This window comes from Sabethes cyaneus, chromosome 2 (assembly GCF_943734655.1).
Source record: "Sabethes cyaneus chromosome 2, idSabCyanKW18_F2, whole genome shotgun sequence".
Taxonomy (NCBI): domain Eukaryota; kingdom Metazoa; phylum Arthropoda; class Insecta; order Diptera; family Culicidae; genus Sabethes; species Sabethes cyaneus.
In genome coordinates, this window is record NC_071354.1 from 113,705,773 (window position 1) to 113,722,935 (window position 17,163).

Consider the following 17,163-nt stretch of genomic DNA (forward strand, 5'->3'; position numbering starts at 1 on the left):
TTGCGTCGTTTTAGGAAATGGTAACGACCGTATACACTACGTTCGGTGTTTTGCCAATGCCTGATTCTAATTTTTAATTTCATTTCTTGAGATGTAGATTATCTTTAATATTGTCAATTGCAAGAAAAATTGTACCATCCAAAGTGCGATATCGCTCATAAAAGTGCTATTTTGCATTAAATCGTTTCGGTATCTTCGGCGCACTTTTTCGTTATCTTCCAAGCAATAAGTGCGCCGAAGAGACCGAAACGATTTAAACTGAAATAGCACTTTTATGAGCGATTGCGCACGTATTGATTGGGAATTTTTTCTTGCAATTGACAATATTGAACAAAAAATTGTTTGAAACTGATTAGTTTTAGTCCTGCTGCTTCCAGTTAAAAAGCGCCCGCCTGACCGATAAATCTGATGCCAACACTGTCGAGTGGAACGTACGGTATCTTGGAGGTGCGGAGATGCCGGTAACATAAACGAGGCAGGTGGCCGCATCGCAAGCCCGTGCCGGATCGTATCTGAAAACTTTCTGAATATTTCGGATTCCGATATCGGTGAATATCGAAGTATCGATATTTTGGTTGCGATATACTCATTACTCAGTATCGGATCGGTCCGATATATTGCGATACCAAATATCGATACTTTGGCTTTCGATTCCCATCCCTATTGTTAAGTGAAGAAACCCTGAGTGCATGGAGTGACTTTTGACGGAGATGAACTGGAAGGGGTTGATAAATTCATAAATTAGGGATTTCTGGCAACCGCCGTTAATAATACGAGTAGGCAGATTCATCGACGCATTCTAGCTATATCTGGTCTACTTTTCCCTTCGTAAGCGATTTCGATCAAGGAGCATAAACCGTACGCAAAATATAAGTGCATTTGCCGTATTTGAACGCAAGGTGTTGGTAACTGGAAGCAGAGAGCGGTCCAGGCGTATAAGCCACGAGCTGCAGGCACTACTTTGAAAGATTCCCATCGTACACCTGCCGGCTGGCATGTTGTACGAATGCACCATCGGCACCAGGTTGAAACTGACTTGCGAGTTCTTGATATAGCACAATCCACCCCGGCTCGTTACGACGTAGCATTTTTTTTTCTTGGCTCTCTTGCTGATAGCGCCATCACTGGTCTGCAACGTGCATTCAACCAAATTTCAGCAATGTTTGACTTTCATCTGTCTCAACAAGTGTTACGTTCTACATTTATTTTAATGTTTCGATGTTTACTGTATTAGGTGTTAAGGGCCATTGGGGCATTGTTGCCTGTTAGTAAAGTTATGATAAAGTAATAAATGTTTTTCTGAAACTTGACAGATTTCTTGGCGGCTTTTGCATTGGTTTTCGGTGCAATTTCCATGATAGTTAAGATTAGCTAACTTCGCCATAGCGTTCATACTAGAAAGCATTTGGCTCCACAGCGCGCACGAGCACTAGGCACCTCGGTTAAATTAGATATACCCTCAGCCATTAAAAAAATAATTTACAATTCTCCTCCACCTCAATACAATCCGCATGTCGCACGGTTCATTTCTAAAAGGGGCAGTTTGGTCATCTCTGATCTGAAGTCTCCAAAACACTTGTATTTAATTGGTGTTTGATTTGGTTATCTGTATGGTTGTAGAGGTACATTCTCACGGTCATCATATTTGTCCAGCTTTGTATGGCTTGTACCTTCTGTAGCGTAAACAGAAGTGGAAGGGGGTCAAATTAGTTGGTTTGTCGAATCTAAATCTTAATCCGCATGTTTGGGCAGAAAATGTTCTGATTTTTTTGGTCGACCGATATTACCTCGTTACCTCGTTTAATATTTATAAGTTCCATTTCTAGCATTATTGTCTGTAAGGTTGCTGAGTGGCCGATTTCTGGCCGGCCCGGCCGGTTTTTCACTTGCAAAGCCGGTGACCGGTCAATCTGGCAAAAAGTTGGTTTACCGACTTAAGAAAACGGATTTGTATTTTTTGTTTGATTTTTAAAATTTATTTTTTATTTCCATCATTCCGCTAGATTTTCTAATAAATGTATTAGCAATCCTGAGCAATTCGCTGCAGTTTCCGGTCAAAAAAGTTTAAAACCGCAAGCCTAAGCCTAACCAGTCCGACATCAGCTATTATTTCGTTCCTAACGAGATTTCGTATGAGTAGGAAAGAGAATCAACAGCAGCAAAAGCACACGCATATAATTTTTTAAAAATTAAGCTTATTTAGCTTAATAAACTTAAACAAAAGTATGGTTTTCGTTGTGGTTGCGTGTACCCTGCCAGTGTATCGATACCGATATCGATACCACTGGTATCGATGCTTGCCGGCCGATATTTCAGTCGGATCGATACTTTAAAAAAATCTGTATCGATATTCGAATATCGATACTTCTCGCAGTATCGCCCAATGCTACATACAAATCTACCATTGATGCATCATCATCGGCTTAGTCCTTCCTCAGCTCACTTGGAAATCTTCATTGTTTTTTGATTTCGCTGATTTTTCATATGAAATCTTGCAAAAGTTTCGATTAAAAGATCCACATTTGTTCAATTTTCTCCCGGTTCAGATGCCCATTTTGACAGATCAGTTGTTTACGCTCGAATGTTCTTTCTTCAGAGTATGATTTCTCTTACAAGAATATACGGTTTTAAGACGGTTTTATGGTAGCATTGTTAAGACAAACCAATCTTGCAGAAGAATGTCATAAATTTTTGTCAAAACTATTGCTAGGTTTTAAGGAGCGTCGTTTTTGAGCAGAAATCAAGTATCTTTTAAAACCACTTATAAGGTGAATTACACTTATTGATATTTCAGTTTTATGCGTGTTTCTTCAAGTCTACTTCAATCATACTTCAGAAATGTTAATCAAATAAGATAACATTCACTTGAAGAAAAACATTATAAAACCTGATAGATTTGGCAATGCTCTGATAAAACTACTATAAGAAATGCATAAGACCAATTTGCTATTGGATTGTTACTTGGGTATCTATACCTATAAAGAAGGATTTCTGTCTGTCTGTCTGTCTGTCTGTCTGTCTATCTGTCTGTCTGTCTGTCTGTCTGTCTGTCTGTCTGTCTGTCTGTCTGTCTGTCTGTCTGTCTGTCTGTCTGTCTGTCTGTCTGTCTGTCCTGTGTTCCTTATAGAATCAAAAACTACTGAACCAATCGGCGTGAAAATTTGCATGTAGAGGTTTTTGGGGCCAGGAAAGGTTTTAGTGATGGTTAGAGACCCCTCCCCCCACTAAGAGGGGGGGCTCCCATACAAATGAAGCACAAATTTCTGCATAACTCGAGAACTAATCAAGCAAATAGAACCAAATTTGGCATGTGCGTGTTTTCGGTGACAAGAATTTATTCTAGGGTAATTTGAGAACCCTTCCCTCTTTATAAGGGGAATTATAACTCCTCTCCCCTTTAAGAGGGGGGGTTTCCATACAAATTTTCTCATAACTCGAGAACTAATCAAGCAAATGGAACCAAATTTGGCATGTGAAGGTTTTCGAGGGCAAGAAAATTTTCTATGTTGAATTGGGACCCCTCCTCACTTTAAGAGGGGGGGCTCCTGTACAAATGAAATACCAATTTCCTCATAACTCGAGAACTAATCAAGCAAATGGAACCAAATTTGGCATGTGTGTGTTTTTGAAGACAAAATTTTTTTTTATGATGAATTGGGACCCCTCCCCACTTTAAGAGGGGGGGGGCTCCTATACAAACGAAATACAAATTTCCTTATAACTCGAGAGCTAATCCAGCAAATGGAACCAAATTTGGCATGTAGGTGTTTTTGGAGGCAAGAATGTTTTCTATGATGAATAAGAACTTCTCCCCACTTTAGGAGGGGGGGCTCCTATACAAATGAAATACAAATTTCCTCCTAACTCGAGAACTAATCAAGCAAATAGAACAACATTTGGCATGTGGGTGTTTTTTTTGGTGACAAGAATTTATTCTATGGTGAATTGAGACCCCTCCCCTCTTTATAAGAGGAATTATAACTCCTCTCCCCTTTAAGAGGGGGGACTTCCACACAAATTTCCTCATAACTCGAGAACTAATCAAGCAAATGCAACCAAATTTGGCATGTGAAGGTTTTCGAGAGCAAGAAAATTTTCTATGGTGAATTAGGACCCCTCCCCACTTTAAGAGGAGGGGCTCCTGTACAAATGAAATACAAATTTTCTTATAACTCGAGAACTAATCAAGCGAATTGAACCAAATTTGGCATGTGTGTGTTTTTGGAGACAATTTTTTTTCAATGATGAATTGGGACCCCTCCCCACTTTAGGAGGGGGGGGGGGTCCTATACAAACGAAATACAAATTTCCTCATAACTCGAGAACTAATCCAGCAAATGGAACCAAATTTGGCGTGTAGGTGTTTTTGGAGGCAAGAATTTTTTCTGTGATGAATTAGGACCTCTTCCCACATTAGGAGGGGGGGCTCCAATACAAATGAAATACAAATTTCCCCATAACTCGAGAACTAATCAAGCAAATAGAACCAAATTCGGCATGTGGAGGTTTTTGGAGGCAAAAATATTTTCTACGGTGAATTAGGATCCTTCCACACTTCAAGAGGGGGGGCTTCTACACAAATGAAATACAAATTTCCTCATAATTCGAGAACTAATCAAGCAAATGGAACCATATTTGGCATGTGGGTGTTTTTGGAGGCAACCATTTTTCCCATGATGAATTAGGACTTCTTACCTTTTTAGGAGGGGGGGGGGCTCCCATACAAATGAAATACAAATTTCCTTATAATTTGAGTACTAATCAAGCAAATGGAACCAAATTTAGCATGTAGGAGATTTTTGAGTCTTGAATTTATTTTATGATAGTTAGAGACCTCTCACTTCTGTGGTAGGGGGATATGGACTCTCATACAAATAAAACAGAAATTTTTGCGAAACTCAAAAACTAATCCAACTCGAGAAATTCGAGACTCTTCCATAAAACATTAATCAATAACAAGACCACAAAAACTATCTATAGTAACACTAGATCATTCAGGACGAGCCGGTCGCGAGTGTTGCCGGTGACCCGCCGTCGGAAGCGCCGCCCACTGGGGGGCTTGCAAAACTCGAGAAGTGACAAAGATCATCCGAGATTCATGATTTATGTACAACACAGGTTAATTTGTGGCAATACGAAGTTTGTCGGGTCAGCTAGTATATATATATATATATATATATATATATATATATATATATATATATATATATATATATATCTATACCTATAAAGAAGGATTTCTGTCTGTCTGTCTGTCTGTCTGTCTGTCCGTATGTTCCTTATAGAATCGAAAACTACTGAACCAATCGGCATGAAAATATGCATGTAGAGGTTTTTTGGGGCCAGGAAAGGTTTTAGTGATGGTTAGAAACCCCTCCCCCCACTAAGAGGGGGGGTTCCCATACAAATGAAACACAAATTTCTGCATAACTCGACAACTAATCAAGCAAATAGCACAAAATTTGGCATGTGGGTGTCTTCGGTGACAAGAAGTTATTCTATGGTAAATTGAGACCCCTCCCCTCTTTATAAGGGGAATTATAACTCCTCTCCTCTTTAAAAGGGGGGGGCTTCCATACAAATTTCCTCATAACTCGAGAACTAATCAAGCAAATGGAACCAAATTTGGCATGTGAAGATTTTCGAGGGCAAGAATATTTTCTATAGTAAATTAGGACCCCTCCCCACTTTAAGAGGGGGGGCTCCTGTACCAAAGAAACACAATTTTCCTCATAACTCGAGAAGTAATTAAGCAAATGGAACCAAATTTGGCACGTGGGTGTTTTTGGAGACAAAAATTTTTTCTATGATGAATTGGGACCCCTCCCCACTTTAGGAAGGGGGGCTCCTATACAAATGAAATGCAAATTTCCTCATAACTCGAGAATTAATCAAGCAAATGGAACCATATTTGGCATGTGAAGATTTTCGAGGGCAAGAATATTTTCTATAGTAAATTAGGACCCCTCCCCACTTTAAGAGGGGGGGCTCCTGTACCAAAGAAACACAATTTTCCTCATAACTCGAGAAGTAATTAAGCAAATGGAACCAAATTTGGCACGTGGGTGTTTTTGGAGACAAAAATTTTTTCTATGATGAATTGGGACCCCTCCCCGCTTTAGGAAGGGGGGCTCCTATACAAATGAAATGCAAATTTCCTCATAACTCGAGAATTAATCAAGCAAATGGAACCATATTTGGCATGTGAAAGTTTTCTAGGGCATGAATATTTTATATGGTGAATTGGGACCCCTCCCAACTTTAAGAGGGGGGGCTCCTATACAAACGAAATACAAATTTCCTCATAACTCAAGAACTAATCAAGCAAATGGAACCAAATTTGGCACGTGGGTGTTTTTGGAGACAAAAACTTTTTCTATGATGCACTGGGACCCCTCCTCACTTTAGGAGGGGGGGATCCTATACACATGAAATACAAATTTCCTCATAACTGAAGAACTAATCAAGCAAATGGAACAAAATTTGGCATGTGAAAGTTTTCGAGGGCAAGAATATTTTCTATCGTGAATAAGGACCCCTCCCCACTTTAAAAGGGGGGGGGGGGCTCCTATACAAACGAAATACAAATTACCTCATAACTCGAGAACTAATCAAGCAAATGAAACAAAATTTGGCACGTGGGTGTTTTTGGAGACAAAATTTTTTTCTATGATGAATTAGGACCCCTCCCCACTTTAGGAAGGGGGGCTCCTATACAAATAAAATGCCAATTTCCTCATAACTCGAGAATTAATCAAGCAAATGGAACCATATTTGGCATGTGAAAGTTTTCTAGGGCATGAATATTTTCTATGGAGAATTAGAACCCCTCCCCACTATAAGAGGGGGGCTCCTATACAAACGAAATACAAATTTCCTCATAACTCGAGAACTAATCAAGCAACTGGAACAAAATTTGACACGTGGGTGTTTTTGGAGACAAAATTTTTTTCTATGATGAATTGGGACCCCTCCCCACTTTAGAAGGGGGGCTCCTATACAAATGAAAAACAAATTTCCTCATAACTCGAGAACTAATCAAGCAAATGGAACCAAGTTTGACATGTAAGTGGTTTTGGACGCAAGATTTTTTTCTATGGTGAATTGAGACCCCTCTCTTCTTTAAAAAGCGAGTTATGGCCCATCTCCCCTTTAAGAGGGTGGGCTGCCATACAAATGAAATGCAAATTTCCTCTTATCTCGAGAACCAATCAATCAAATGGAACCAAATTTGGCATGTGGGAGTTTTACATGGCAGAATTTTTTTCTATGGTGAATTACGACCCCTTCCCCTTTTAAGAGGGGAGCTCCCATACAAATGAAATTCAAATTTCCTTATAACTTGAGAACTTTATCAAGCAAATGGAACCAAATTTGGCATGTGGGAGATTTTGGAGTCTTGAATTTATTTTACGATAGTTAGAGACCTCTCACCCCTGTGGTAGGGGGATATGGACTCTCATACAAATAAAACAGAAATTTTTGCGAAACTCAAAAACTAATCGAACTCGAGAAATTCGAGACTCTTCCATAAAACATTAGTCAATATAAGACCACAAAAACTATCTATAGTAACACTAGATCATTCAGGATGAGACGGTCGCGAGTGTTGCCGGTGATCCGCCGTCGGAAGTGCTGCCCACTGGGGGCTTGCAAAACTCGAGATTGTGACAAAGATCATCCGAGATTCATGATTTATGTACAACACAGGTTAATTTGTGGCAATACGAAGTTTGTCGGGTCAGCTAGTATATATATATATATCTATACCTATAAAGAAGGATTTCTGTCTGTCTGTCTGTCTGTCTGTCTGTCTGTCCTGTGTTCCTTATAGAATCAAAAACTACTGAACCAATCGGCGTGAAAATTTGCATGTAGAGGTTTTTGGGGCCAGGAAAGGTTTTAGTGATGGTTAGAGACCCCTCCCCCCATTAAGAGGGGGGGCTCCCATACAAATGAAACACAAATTTCTGCATAACTCGAGAACTAATCAAGAAAATAGAACCAAATTTGGCATGTGGGTGTTTTCGGTGACAAGAATTTATTCTAGGGTAATTTGAGACCCCTCCCCTCTTTATAAGGGGAATTATAACTCCTCTCCCCTTTAAGAGGGGGGGTTTCCATACAAATTTCCTCATAACTCGAGAACTAATCAAGCAAATGGAACCAAATTTGGCATGTGAAAGTTTTCGAGGGCAAGAAAATTTTCTATGTTGAATTAGGACCCCTCCTCACTTTAAGAGGGGGGCTCCTGTACAAATGAAATACCAATTTCCTCATAACTCGAGAACTAATCAAGCAAATGGAACCAAATTTGGCATGTGTGTGTTTTTGGAGACAAAATTTTTTTCTATGATGAATTGGGACCCCTCCCCACTTTAAGTGGGGGGGGGCTCCTATACAAACGAAATACAAATTTCCTTATAACTCGAGAGCTAATCCAGCAAATGGAACCAAATTTGGCATGTAGGTGTTTTTGGAGGCAAGAATTTTTTCTATGATGAATAAGAACCTCTCCCCACTTTAGGAGGGGGGGCTCCCATACAAATGAAATACAAATTTCCTCATAACTCGAGAACTAATCAAGCAAATAGAACCAAATTTGGCATGTGGGTGTTTTCGGTGACAAGAATTTATTCTATGGTAAATTGAGACCCCTCCCTCTTTATAAGGGGAATTGTAACTCCTCTCCCCTTTAAGAGGGGGGGCTTCCATACAAATTTCCTCATAACTCGAGAACTAATCTAGCAAATGGAACCAAATTTGGCATGTGAAGGTTTTCGAGGGCAGGAAAATTTTCTACGGTGAATTAGGACCCCTCCCCACTCTAAGAGGGGGGGCTCCTGTACAAATGAAATACAAATTTCCTCCTAACTCGAGAACTAATCAAGCAAATAGAACAACATTTGGCATGTGGGTGTTTTTTTTGGTGACAAGAATTTATTCTATGGTGAATTGAGACCCTTCCCCTCTTTATAAGAGGAATTATAACTCCTCTCCCCTTTAAGAGGGAGGGCTTCCATTCAAATTTCCTCATAACTCGAGAACTAATCAAGCAAATGCAACCAAATTTGGCATGTGAAGGTTTTCGAGAGCAAGAAAATTTTCTATGGTGAATTAGGACCCCTCCCCACTTTAAGAGGAGGGGCTCCTGTACAAATGAAATACAAATTTCCTCATAACTCGAGAACTAATCAAGCGAATTGAACCAAATTTGGCATATGTGTGTTTTTGGAGACAATTTTTTTTTCAATGATGAATTGGGACCCCTCCCCACTTTAGGAGGGGGGGGTCCTATACAAACGAAATACAAATTTCCTCATAACTCGAGAACTAATCCAGCAAATGGAACCAAATTTGGCGTGTAGATGTTTTTGGAGGCAAGAATTTTTTCTGTGATGAACTAGGACCTCTTCCCACATTAGGCCCCCTCCTAATGTGGGAAGAGGTCCTAGTTCATCACCCCCCCTGGCTCCAATACAAATGAAATACAAATTTCCCCATAACTCGAGAACTAATCAAGCAAATTGAACCAAATTCGGCATGTGGAGGCTTTTGGAGGCAAAAATATTTTCTACGGTGAATTAGGATCCTTCCACACTTCAAGAGGGGGGGCTTCTACACAAATGAAATACAAATTTCCTCATAATTCTTGAACTAATCAAGCAAATGGAACCATATTTGGCATGTGGGTGTTTTTGGAGGAAACCATTTTTCCCATTATGAATTAGGACTTCTTACCTTTTTAGGAGGGGGGGGGCTCCCATTCAAACGAAATACAAATTTGCTCATAACTTTAGAACTAATCAAGCAAATGGAACCAAATTTGGCATTTGAGAGTTTTAGATGGCAGAATTTTTTTTCTGTGGTGTATTACGACCCCTTTCCCTTTTAAGAGGGTGGGCTCCCATACAAATGAAATACAAATTTCCTTATAATTTGAGTACTAATCAAGCAAATGGAACCAAATTTAGCATGTAGGAGATTTTTGAGTCTTGAATTTATTTTATGATAGTTAGAGACCTCTCACCCCTGTGGTAGGGGGATATGGACTCTCATACAAATAAAACAGAAATTTTTGCGAAACTCAAAAACTAATCCAACTCGAGAAATTCGAGACTCTTCCATAAAACATTAATCAATAACAAGACCACAAAAACTATCTATAGTAACACTAGATCATTCAGGACGAGCCGGTCGCGAGTGTTGCCGGTGACCCGCCGTCGGAAGCGCCGCCCACTGGGGGGCTTGCAAAACTCGAGATAGTGACAAAGATCATTCGAGATTCATGATTTATGTACAACACAGGTTAATTTGTGGCAATACGAAGTTTGTCGGGTCAGCTAGTATATATATATATATATATATATCTGCTGAGCACCTTAGAAGATACGGTACTATCAGACACCTGAGAAGATAACTCAGGGAGTGGGGTTTAGGTATCCCGACCCCCCTAATGGGGCGTGAGGATCCCGGCCCACTAAAACCCTACTCGAGTCTCCAGCCTCAATCCCCCCTAGCACCACCTTATGGGTATTACTTCAGGGAGGGGCTATTGTGCTTAATGCACTCGCTTAGATAACTACTGGACTATGGTAGTTAGGCTGTTTATTCGCCGTTGATCGGCTCTCCAGTGGTTTTGTAGCTCGAGTACAATCTGGGTAGCAGCCGCATTGACCGCTCCCCAGATGTCCGAGCTGGAACACATCTTTTGGACTAAGTTATCCGGGGTAGTGTCCTGTTCGCTCACTGCCATCATGCTGCTTCTCGCGCCCGCGAAACGAGGACATATGAAGAAAGCATGTTCTGCCGTTTCCTCAACATCCACGCATTCGGGACACGCGGGGGACTCCGCATGCCCAAACTTATGCAGATACTGTCTGAAGCAACCATGCCCTGACAGAATCTGTGTCAGGTGGAAGTTGACTTCGCCGTGGCGCCTGTTGACCCACCCAGATAGTTCCGGGATAAGTCGATGTGTCCACCGACCTTTTGTGGAATTAGACCATGCCCGCTGCCATGTGGTCATCGAGGCCGATCTTGTGGTACTCCGTATGCCTCTAGTTCCACGTTGGTTGAAGCACTCTACGTCTTCGCTGATGATAATGCCAATAGGCATCATACCTGCTAAGACGCAGATTGCGTCATGTGAAACTGTGCGATACGCACTCGCCACTCTCAAGCACATAAGACGATAGGTGCTTTCCAGCTTGGCTAGATAGCTTTTGGTACCTAACGCCGATGACCACACCGGTCCGCCATACCTAAGTATAGACTGGACCACGTTGGCTAATAGCCTTCGCTTGCTGCCATATACCGCAGAGCTATTAGACATCATACGAGACAATGCCGAGATAGCTGTGGAAGCCTTCTTGCAGGCATAGTCGACGTGGCTCCCGAACTTGAGCTTGTCGTCGACCATGACTCCCAGAAGTTTTAAGGACCGCGTTGACGAAATAGTGCAGTCCCCGACGCTGATCTTTGCTTGCTGTACCGACTTGCGGTTGTTCACCACGATAACCTCCGTTTTATGATGCGCTAGCTCCAGTTTCCTGGATCGCATCCAATCTTCAACAATGCTTATAGAGTGGGCAGCCGTCAACTCAACCTCTCTGATAGATTCACCATAGACTTCCAGGGTGATATCATCCGCAAAGCCGACAATCACCACCCCTACCGGGAACTTTAGCTTCAACACCTCGTCATACATGACGTTCCACAACACCGGGCCCAGTATGGAACCTTGCGGAACCCCTGCGGTGATTGGAACGCACTTCTGACCCTCCTCCGTGTTGTAGCATAGCACACGATTCTGGAAATAATTTTCCAGGATCCTGTACAGCGACACCGGCACTTGGACGTTCCGAAGCGAGTTGGCTATGGAGTCCCAGCTAGCGCTATTAAACGCATTTCTCACGTCAAGCGTGACAACTGCGCAATAGCGGATACCTGTCCTCTTGCGCTGGATTGCCACCTCGGCTGTCTTAGTGACAGACAAGATTGCATCCACCGTAGATTTGCCTTTTCGGAACCCGAATTGATTCCTTGACAGACCGTTTGTACCCTCCGTGTACTGTACGAGTCTGTTAAGGATAACCTTCTCCAGCACCTTACCGGCAGTATCGAGCAGACAGATCGGCCTATATGACGAGGGAACACCCGGAGGTTTTCCCGGCTTCGGCAACAGCACGAGGTTCTGTCGCTTCCATCTGTCCGGGAAGTGGCCAGCTTCCAGGCATCTACTCATTACTGCTCCGAATAACTCGGGAGCCTCTAACATAGCCGCTTTAATGGCCATATTCGGGATTCCGTCTGGCCCCGGTGCCTTGCTCACCTTTAGGGATTTAGCGATCTCAATGAGCTCCTCATTCGTAACCGTCACTTCGTCCCCGACCGCCAAACTGCCGTCGCCCACGTTACTTTGGATGTTCGGCTGGGAGGCCGACCATCCTACGCTATGGTCTGAGATACTGGAACGTCGGCCGTGGGACGACTCAGCGGCCTGGGGCCAGGGCCTTGGCTCGTGGCGCGGAAAGAGGCCCTCGATGATCCGCTCCAGCATCTCTGGCGATTGCTCTGAGGGCGCCATCACTCCCTTGGTCTTTGCCATTACGACCCTGTAGGCATCACCCCACGGGTTCGCATTGGCACTAGCACATAACCTTTCAAAGCAGGCTCGTTTACTAGCTTTTATCCCACTCTTAAGCGCTGCGCGTGCAGCAGCAAGTGCTACTCGACATTCAGCCCTGCCTTCGTCCGAACGAGCTCTTTGCATAATTCTCCTCGCACGAAAGCACGCTCCGCGGAGTTCCGCAATTTCGTCTGTCCACCAGTAAGCCGGTGACCTGCCATACCTATGTCGACCTTTCCTAGGCATGGTAGCGTCACATGCTCGCGACAGTACCTCAACCAAATGATCAGCGTTCGGATCGGGCATACAACGATCACCGCACTCTCTTCGGATTGCTTCCACAAATACTTCGGGATCGAAGTATGAAGTCTTCCATCCACGGGTGGTTGGAGTGTCGGCTCTACTCGCCGCCTGCCGTCTCGTTATCTGACCGACACCATAGCGGACCGCCTGATGGTCGCTGTGAGTGTAGCCATTGTCTACCCTCCAGTCTCCTATCAGACCAGGGCTGCCGAATGTCACGTCGATGATAGACTTCGCACCGCTCCTACTGAAGGTACTTGTGGTGCCGACGTTGACCAGATCTACGTTGAGCTTTGCCAGAGCTTCAAGCAGAATCCGGCCCCTGTGGTTCGTGCGACGACTTCCCCACTCTACCGCCCAAGCGTTAAAGTCGCCCGCCACAACCAACGGCCTTAGACCAGTCAGCACAACTGATACTCGGTCTACCATCCGCGTGAACTGCTCGATAGACCAACTCGGCGGAGCATAGCAGCTGCAGTAGAACACTCCACCCACTTTGGCAACCACGAATCCCTCGTCTGCAGTTGACACATCTTGAACCGGGAACCTGCTTGTCGTCCATATAGCCGCCGTCCCGAACCTATCCGACACCCAGTTACCGTTTCCGGCAGGGATGCGGTATGGGTCCGAGATAATTGCAATGTCCGTCAACGACTCAGTAACTGCTCGGTACAACAGCTGCTGAGCCGCGTGGCAGTGGTTCAAGTTCAGTTGCGTTACCTGCACTACGCCCGGGTTTTAGTCGCCAGCGCGCCTGCCGGGCACTTCGGGCCTCCTGTTGTGTGCTTAGCGTCCCGTTGGCCGGTACATATCAGGCACTTGGGTGGCGCAGTACAGTCCCTCGCTATATGACCCGTACCGCCACATCTCCTACACAAGTGGCTTCGGTCTGGCCCCTTACAGCTCCAGGACCTGTGCCCTCTCTCAAAGCACCGGAAGCAGGCCTCCGGCTGCTGGAACACGCTCAGTGGGCACACGAACCATCCCACCTTCAGCTTAGCCACTTTCAGGGCTGCATTTCCGTCTTCCAGTGGAAGTCTTATAGTTGCTACCTGGGTTCCCGCCGGTCCCTTACGCAGACGAACTGCCTCGGTAGTCACCACCACTTTGCATTGCTCGTTGAGAGCTCGTGCTAGTTCGCCCGCTTGGGTGATCTCGTCCAGGTTTTTAAGCTGGAGAGTCATCTCGGGCGTTAGTGCGCGGATCTGCACGCTATCGCCAAGGACCTGTTCTGCCAGCACTTTGTAAGCGGAACCTTTTTCAGTGGCGTTCTTTTTGAGTTCAAGAATCATGTCGCCTGTGCGAGAGCGGCGGATACTCCGCACATCCGCGCCAAGACCCTTCAACTGATCATGCCCTCTCATGGCCTTTAAAACTTCCGCATATTTCGGCCCCTCAGTTTTGAGGATAAGAGCATCGCCTTTGCTCCTTTTTTTCCTAGCCACTTTCGGTGGAGCTCGATCCTCCTCTTTCTTCCTGGCCTTCTTCTTTTTGACCAACTCCCACTGGTTGTCGGACGCTAACAGCGTCTTGTTACCCTCAGTAGGTTCTTCAGTTGGCTTACGACCCTCTGCTATCATGCGCTTCTTTGGACCCGTGGGGGTTTCTTCCCCTGGGGACTGCCTTGCGCGTTTGGCGGATGACTTGTCGTTAGACTGCTCCGTAGTCGCGAGTGCCACGGAATGGTCAGTCATTGACGGGCAGGCATCTGTTTGTGCAGACCTTGATACAAGCGTCTTCTCTTTCTCTGCAACTTTTACTCGCGCTTCGAGTTCGCTGTGCTCCTTCGTCGCAGCACGCATGGTGCTCCGAAGCATGAGCAGACTTTGTTTCAGGTCCTTCGCTAAGGTGCTGCGACCTGCCACGAACTCGATAATGGCATCGAGTTGATGAGACGCCGCTACCACTCTTGGTAGCATGTCTCTCTTGCCTGCCACTGCTTTTATTAGCGACGGGCCGTTCATTGCTGCGTCCGGCGTAGATGCAGTTGGAGCGACAGGTGTGCCGTTTCCTTTTCCGCTTACGCTGGCGCTTCTACTGGTATCCATCGGCGGAGACCTCTGGATACCACTTCTTGCGAACGGATTGTCTAATCCGTCCGCGCTCACTGAAGTTATTATATATATATATATAGCATAAAAATAACAAGTGATAAAAACTGTTTTAACTTTTTTAGGTTTCTTTGCAAAAGACGGACATCGAGCGAATCGCTAACACGGTGGTAGGTGCTACTGAAAATGTTAAGGATGCCAATGATCAAATAAAACAAGCAATACAACGCAATGCTGGTCTGCGAGTCTGGGTACTTTTTTTCCTTATTGTTATGTCACTAACTCTACTTTTTCTGGATTGGTATAACGATTAAGAACGTTTTGCAGTAATTATATTAATAAAAGTCTAAAAACAATACAACAATGGAGAATAATAATGTTGAATTAAAGCCATAATAGAATCGCGCACAAAATAACATTGTACACTCAAACCCCGCTGATTTAAAAAACACCTCCTTCATATCAGGCGAATCTATTTTTAATCTAGGACAGGACATGACACGTTGTATTGCAAAAGAGCCAATTTGCTGTCAAAAAAGAGCCGGCTTCCTGGCTTCCGTGCAACTGTAGAAACAAAAATTCACTAGAGAAGCGCAAAAGTGTTGCTGGAAACCACAGCAAACCCTGAAACAATCGAGTTTTTTACGTTACTAGGTTTTTAAGAGTTTGTTTATCGTGGCGTGTTAACATAAAACAAACTAAATCGAAATGTAAGTATTATTCTATCAGATTGCATTTATTTTTGTGTAATTATCCAGGTAACCAATAAGAATTTCCAATGCAATTTAAATACAAGCCAATAAGCATTTAAGTTGCCTTCAATGCTACTTAAATGCTATGCGGCTGTTTTACTGCTAGCCCTCTTATAGTGCTGACAATGCTTATTTGCTAGTTACCGACAAGAAGAATTTAAATAGAATTGTGGATGCCAATTTACAACATTTATGCAGTCAAAAAGCTGATAAACAGCAACCTACTGTTGTGGTACGGATGATCGTTATCGTCTCGACTTTGTTTATTTAGGATCTTGCTTTAGGAAACAGATCCGCAAGCATGACGAGACGTGTTTTATGATCGATCCGTCTCACATCTTATCGCGTAGGGTATAGTTAACAAGAAATGGAAAAATAAAGTTAGTTCTAGTCTTACTGCGAAGTCGGAGTGTTCTTTAAAAGAAAGGTCCTACATTATTTTGGTGTCAGAAGAAAACCGGTAAGTACCTTCTAATAATATAAATATAAATTAGTGATTTTTAAAAGTAAAGTTTATGAATTTGAATATTACTGCCATTAGGAGAATTAAGAAAATAGTTTCTCCAAAAGTTTTATACTTTGAAAAATTTAATACGAAGAAATCTAGTGAGTGTAACAAAAATTCGGAGTCAAAAATGTCGGAAATTTTGAAATTGGATTATGTGCAAGTTTTTAATGGCACACCCGCGACTTTAAATTCATTTATTGCGATTTTAGATGCATTGCACACGAGTGAGAAATTAGCAACTCCTGCCGATGAACTTATTTTTGCTGCTACAATTATTCATTGCAAATTATCAGACTCAGTTAAAGAGAATTTAACGGGCACTGAGATAAAGTCATGGGCCCAGTTGAAGCCAATACTTAAAGAAAAGTATAAAACAGATCCGACGCGAGTGCATATTTTACTGTCGGAACTGTCAAATTTTGCCATTAACCATGATGAGTGTCTATCAAATTTTGCTGATAGATTATCATCAAAACTCAAAGAAATTAAAATAGTGTGCGGAGTGGAGTCAGCGACACTTTTAAAGTTTGCTGAAACAAACGCTATTGAAAAATTACGAAACTATTGTTCCCCACATGGACAAATAGCATTAGGTGCCCCACAAACATTAGAAGAAGCTAAGAATATCCTTGTTTATAAAGGACTAGGATCATTCAAAGCAAATAATTCATTCGAGTCTATTGATTCAATAGCTCGAAGGGAAATGAGTGGCCAACCTCAAAGATATTCCTTTCAGCAACAAAATTACGGACAGCGAAATTTTAATAATCGGTACCAAAATTTTTCTCCACAATTCAGACATAACTACCGCCCAAATTTTCAATATAGAAGTAATGAAAATCATCAAAATTTTAATGGAGGTTTTCGACAAAATTATCAGAATTTGCAAAATGGTAATCAACAAAGGAATCAAAATTT

At 42.9% G+C, this 17,163-nt stretch overlaps 1 protein-coding gene across 1 annotated transcript in view; it reads left to right on the forward strand.

Annotated features, from left to right (window-relative positions):
* LOC128734787 (syntaxin-18) overlaps positions 1 to 15,967 on the forward strand; it is a 76,779-nt gene extending 60,812 nt beyond the window's left edge. The window contains exon 3 of the mRNA XM_053829132.1: positions 15,111 to 15,967. Within this exon, the coding sequence (XP_053685107.1) occupies positions 15,111 to 15,299 (189 nt within the window). The 3' untranslated portion in view covers positions 15,300 to 15,967. The remainder of the gene's footprint in view (positions 1 to 15,110) is intronic.
* Positions 15,968 to 17,163: the final 1,196 nt, after the last annotated feature.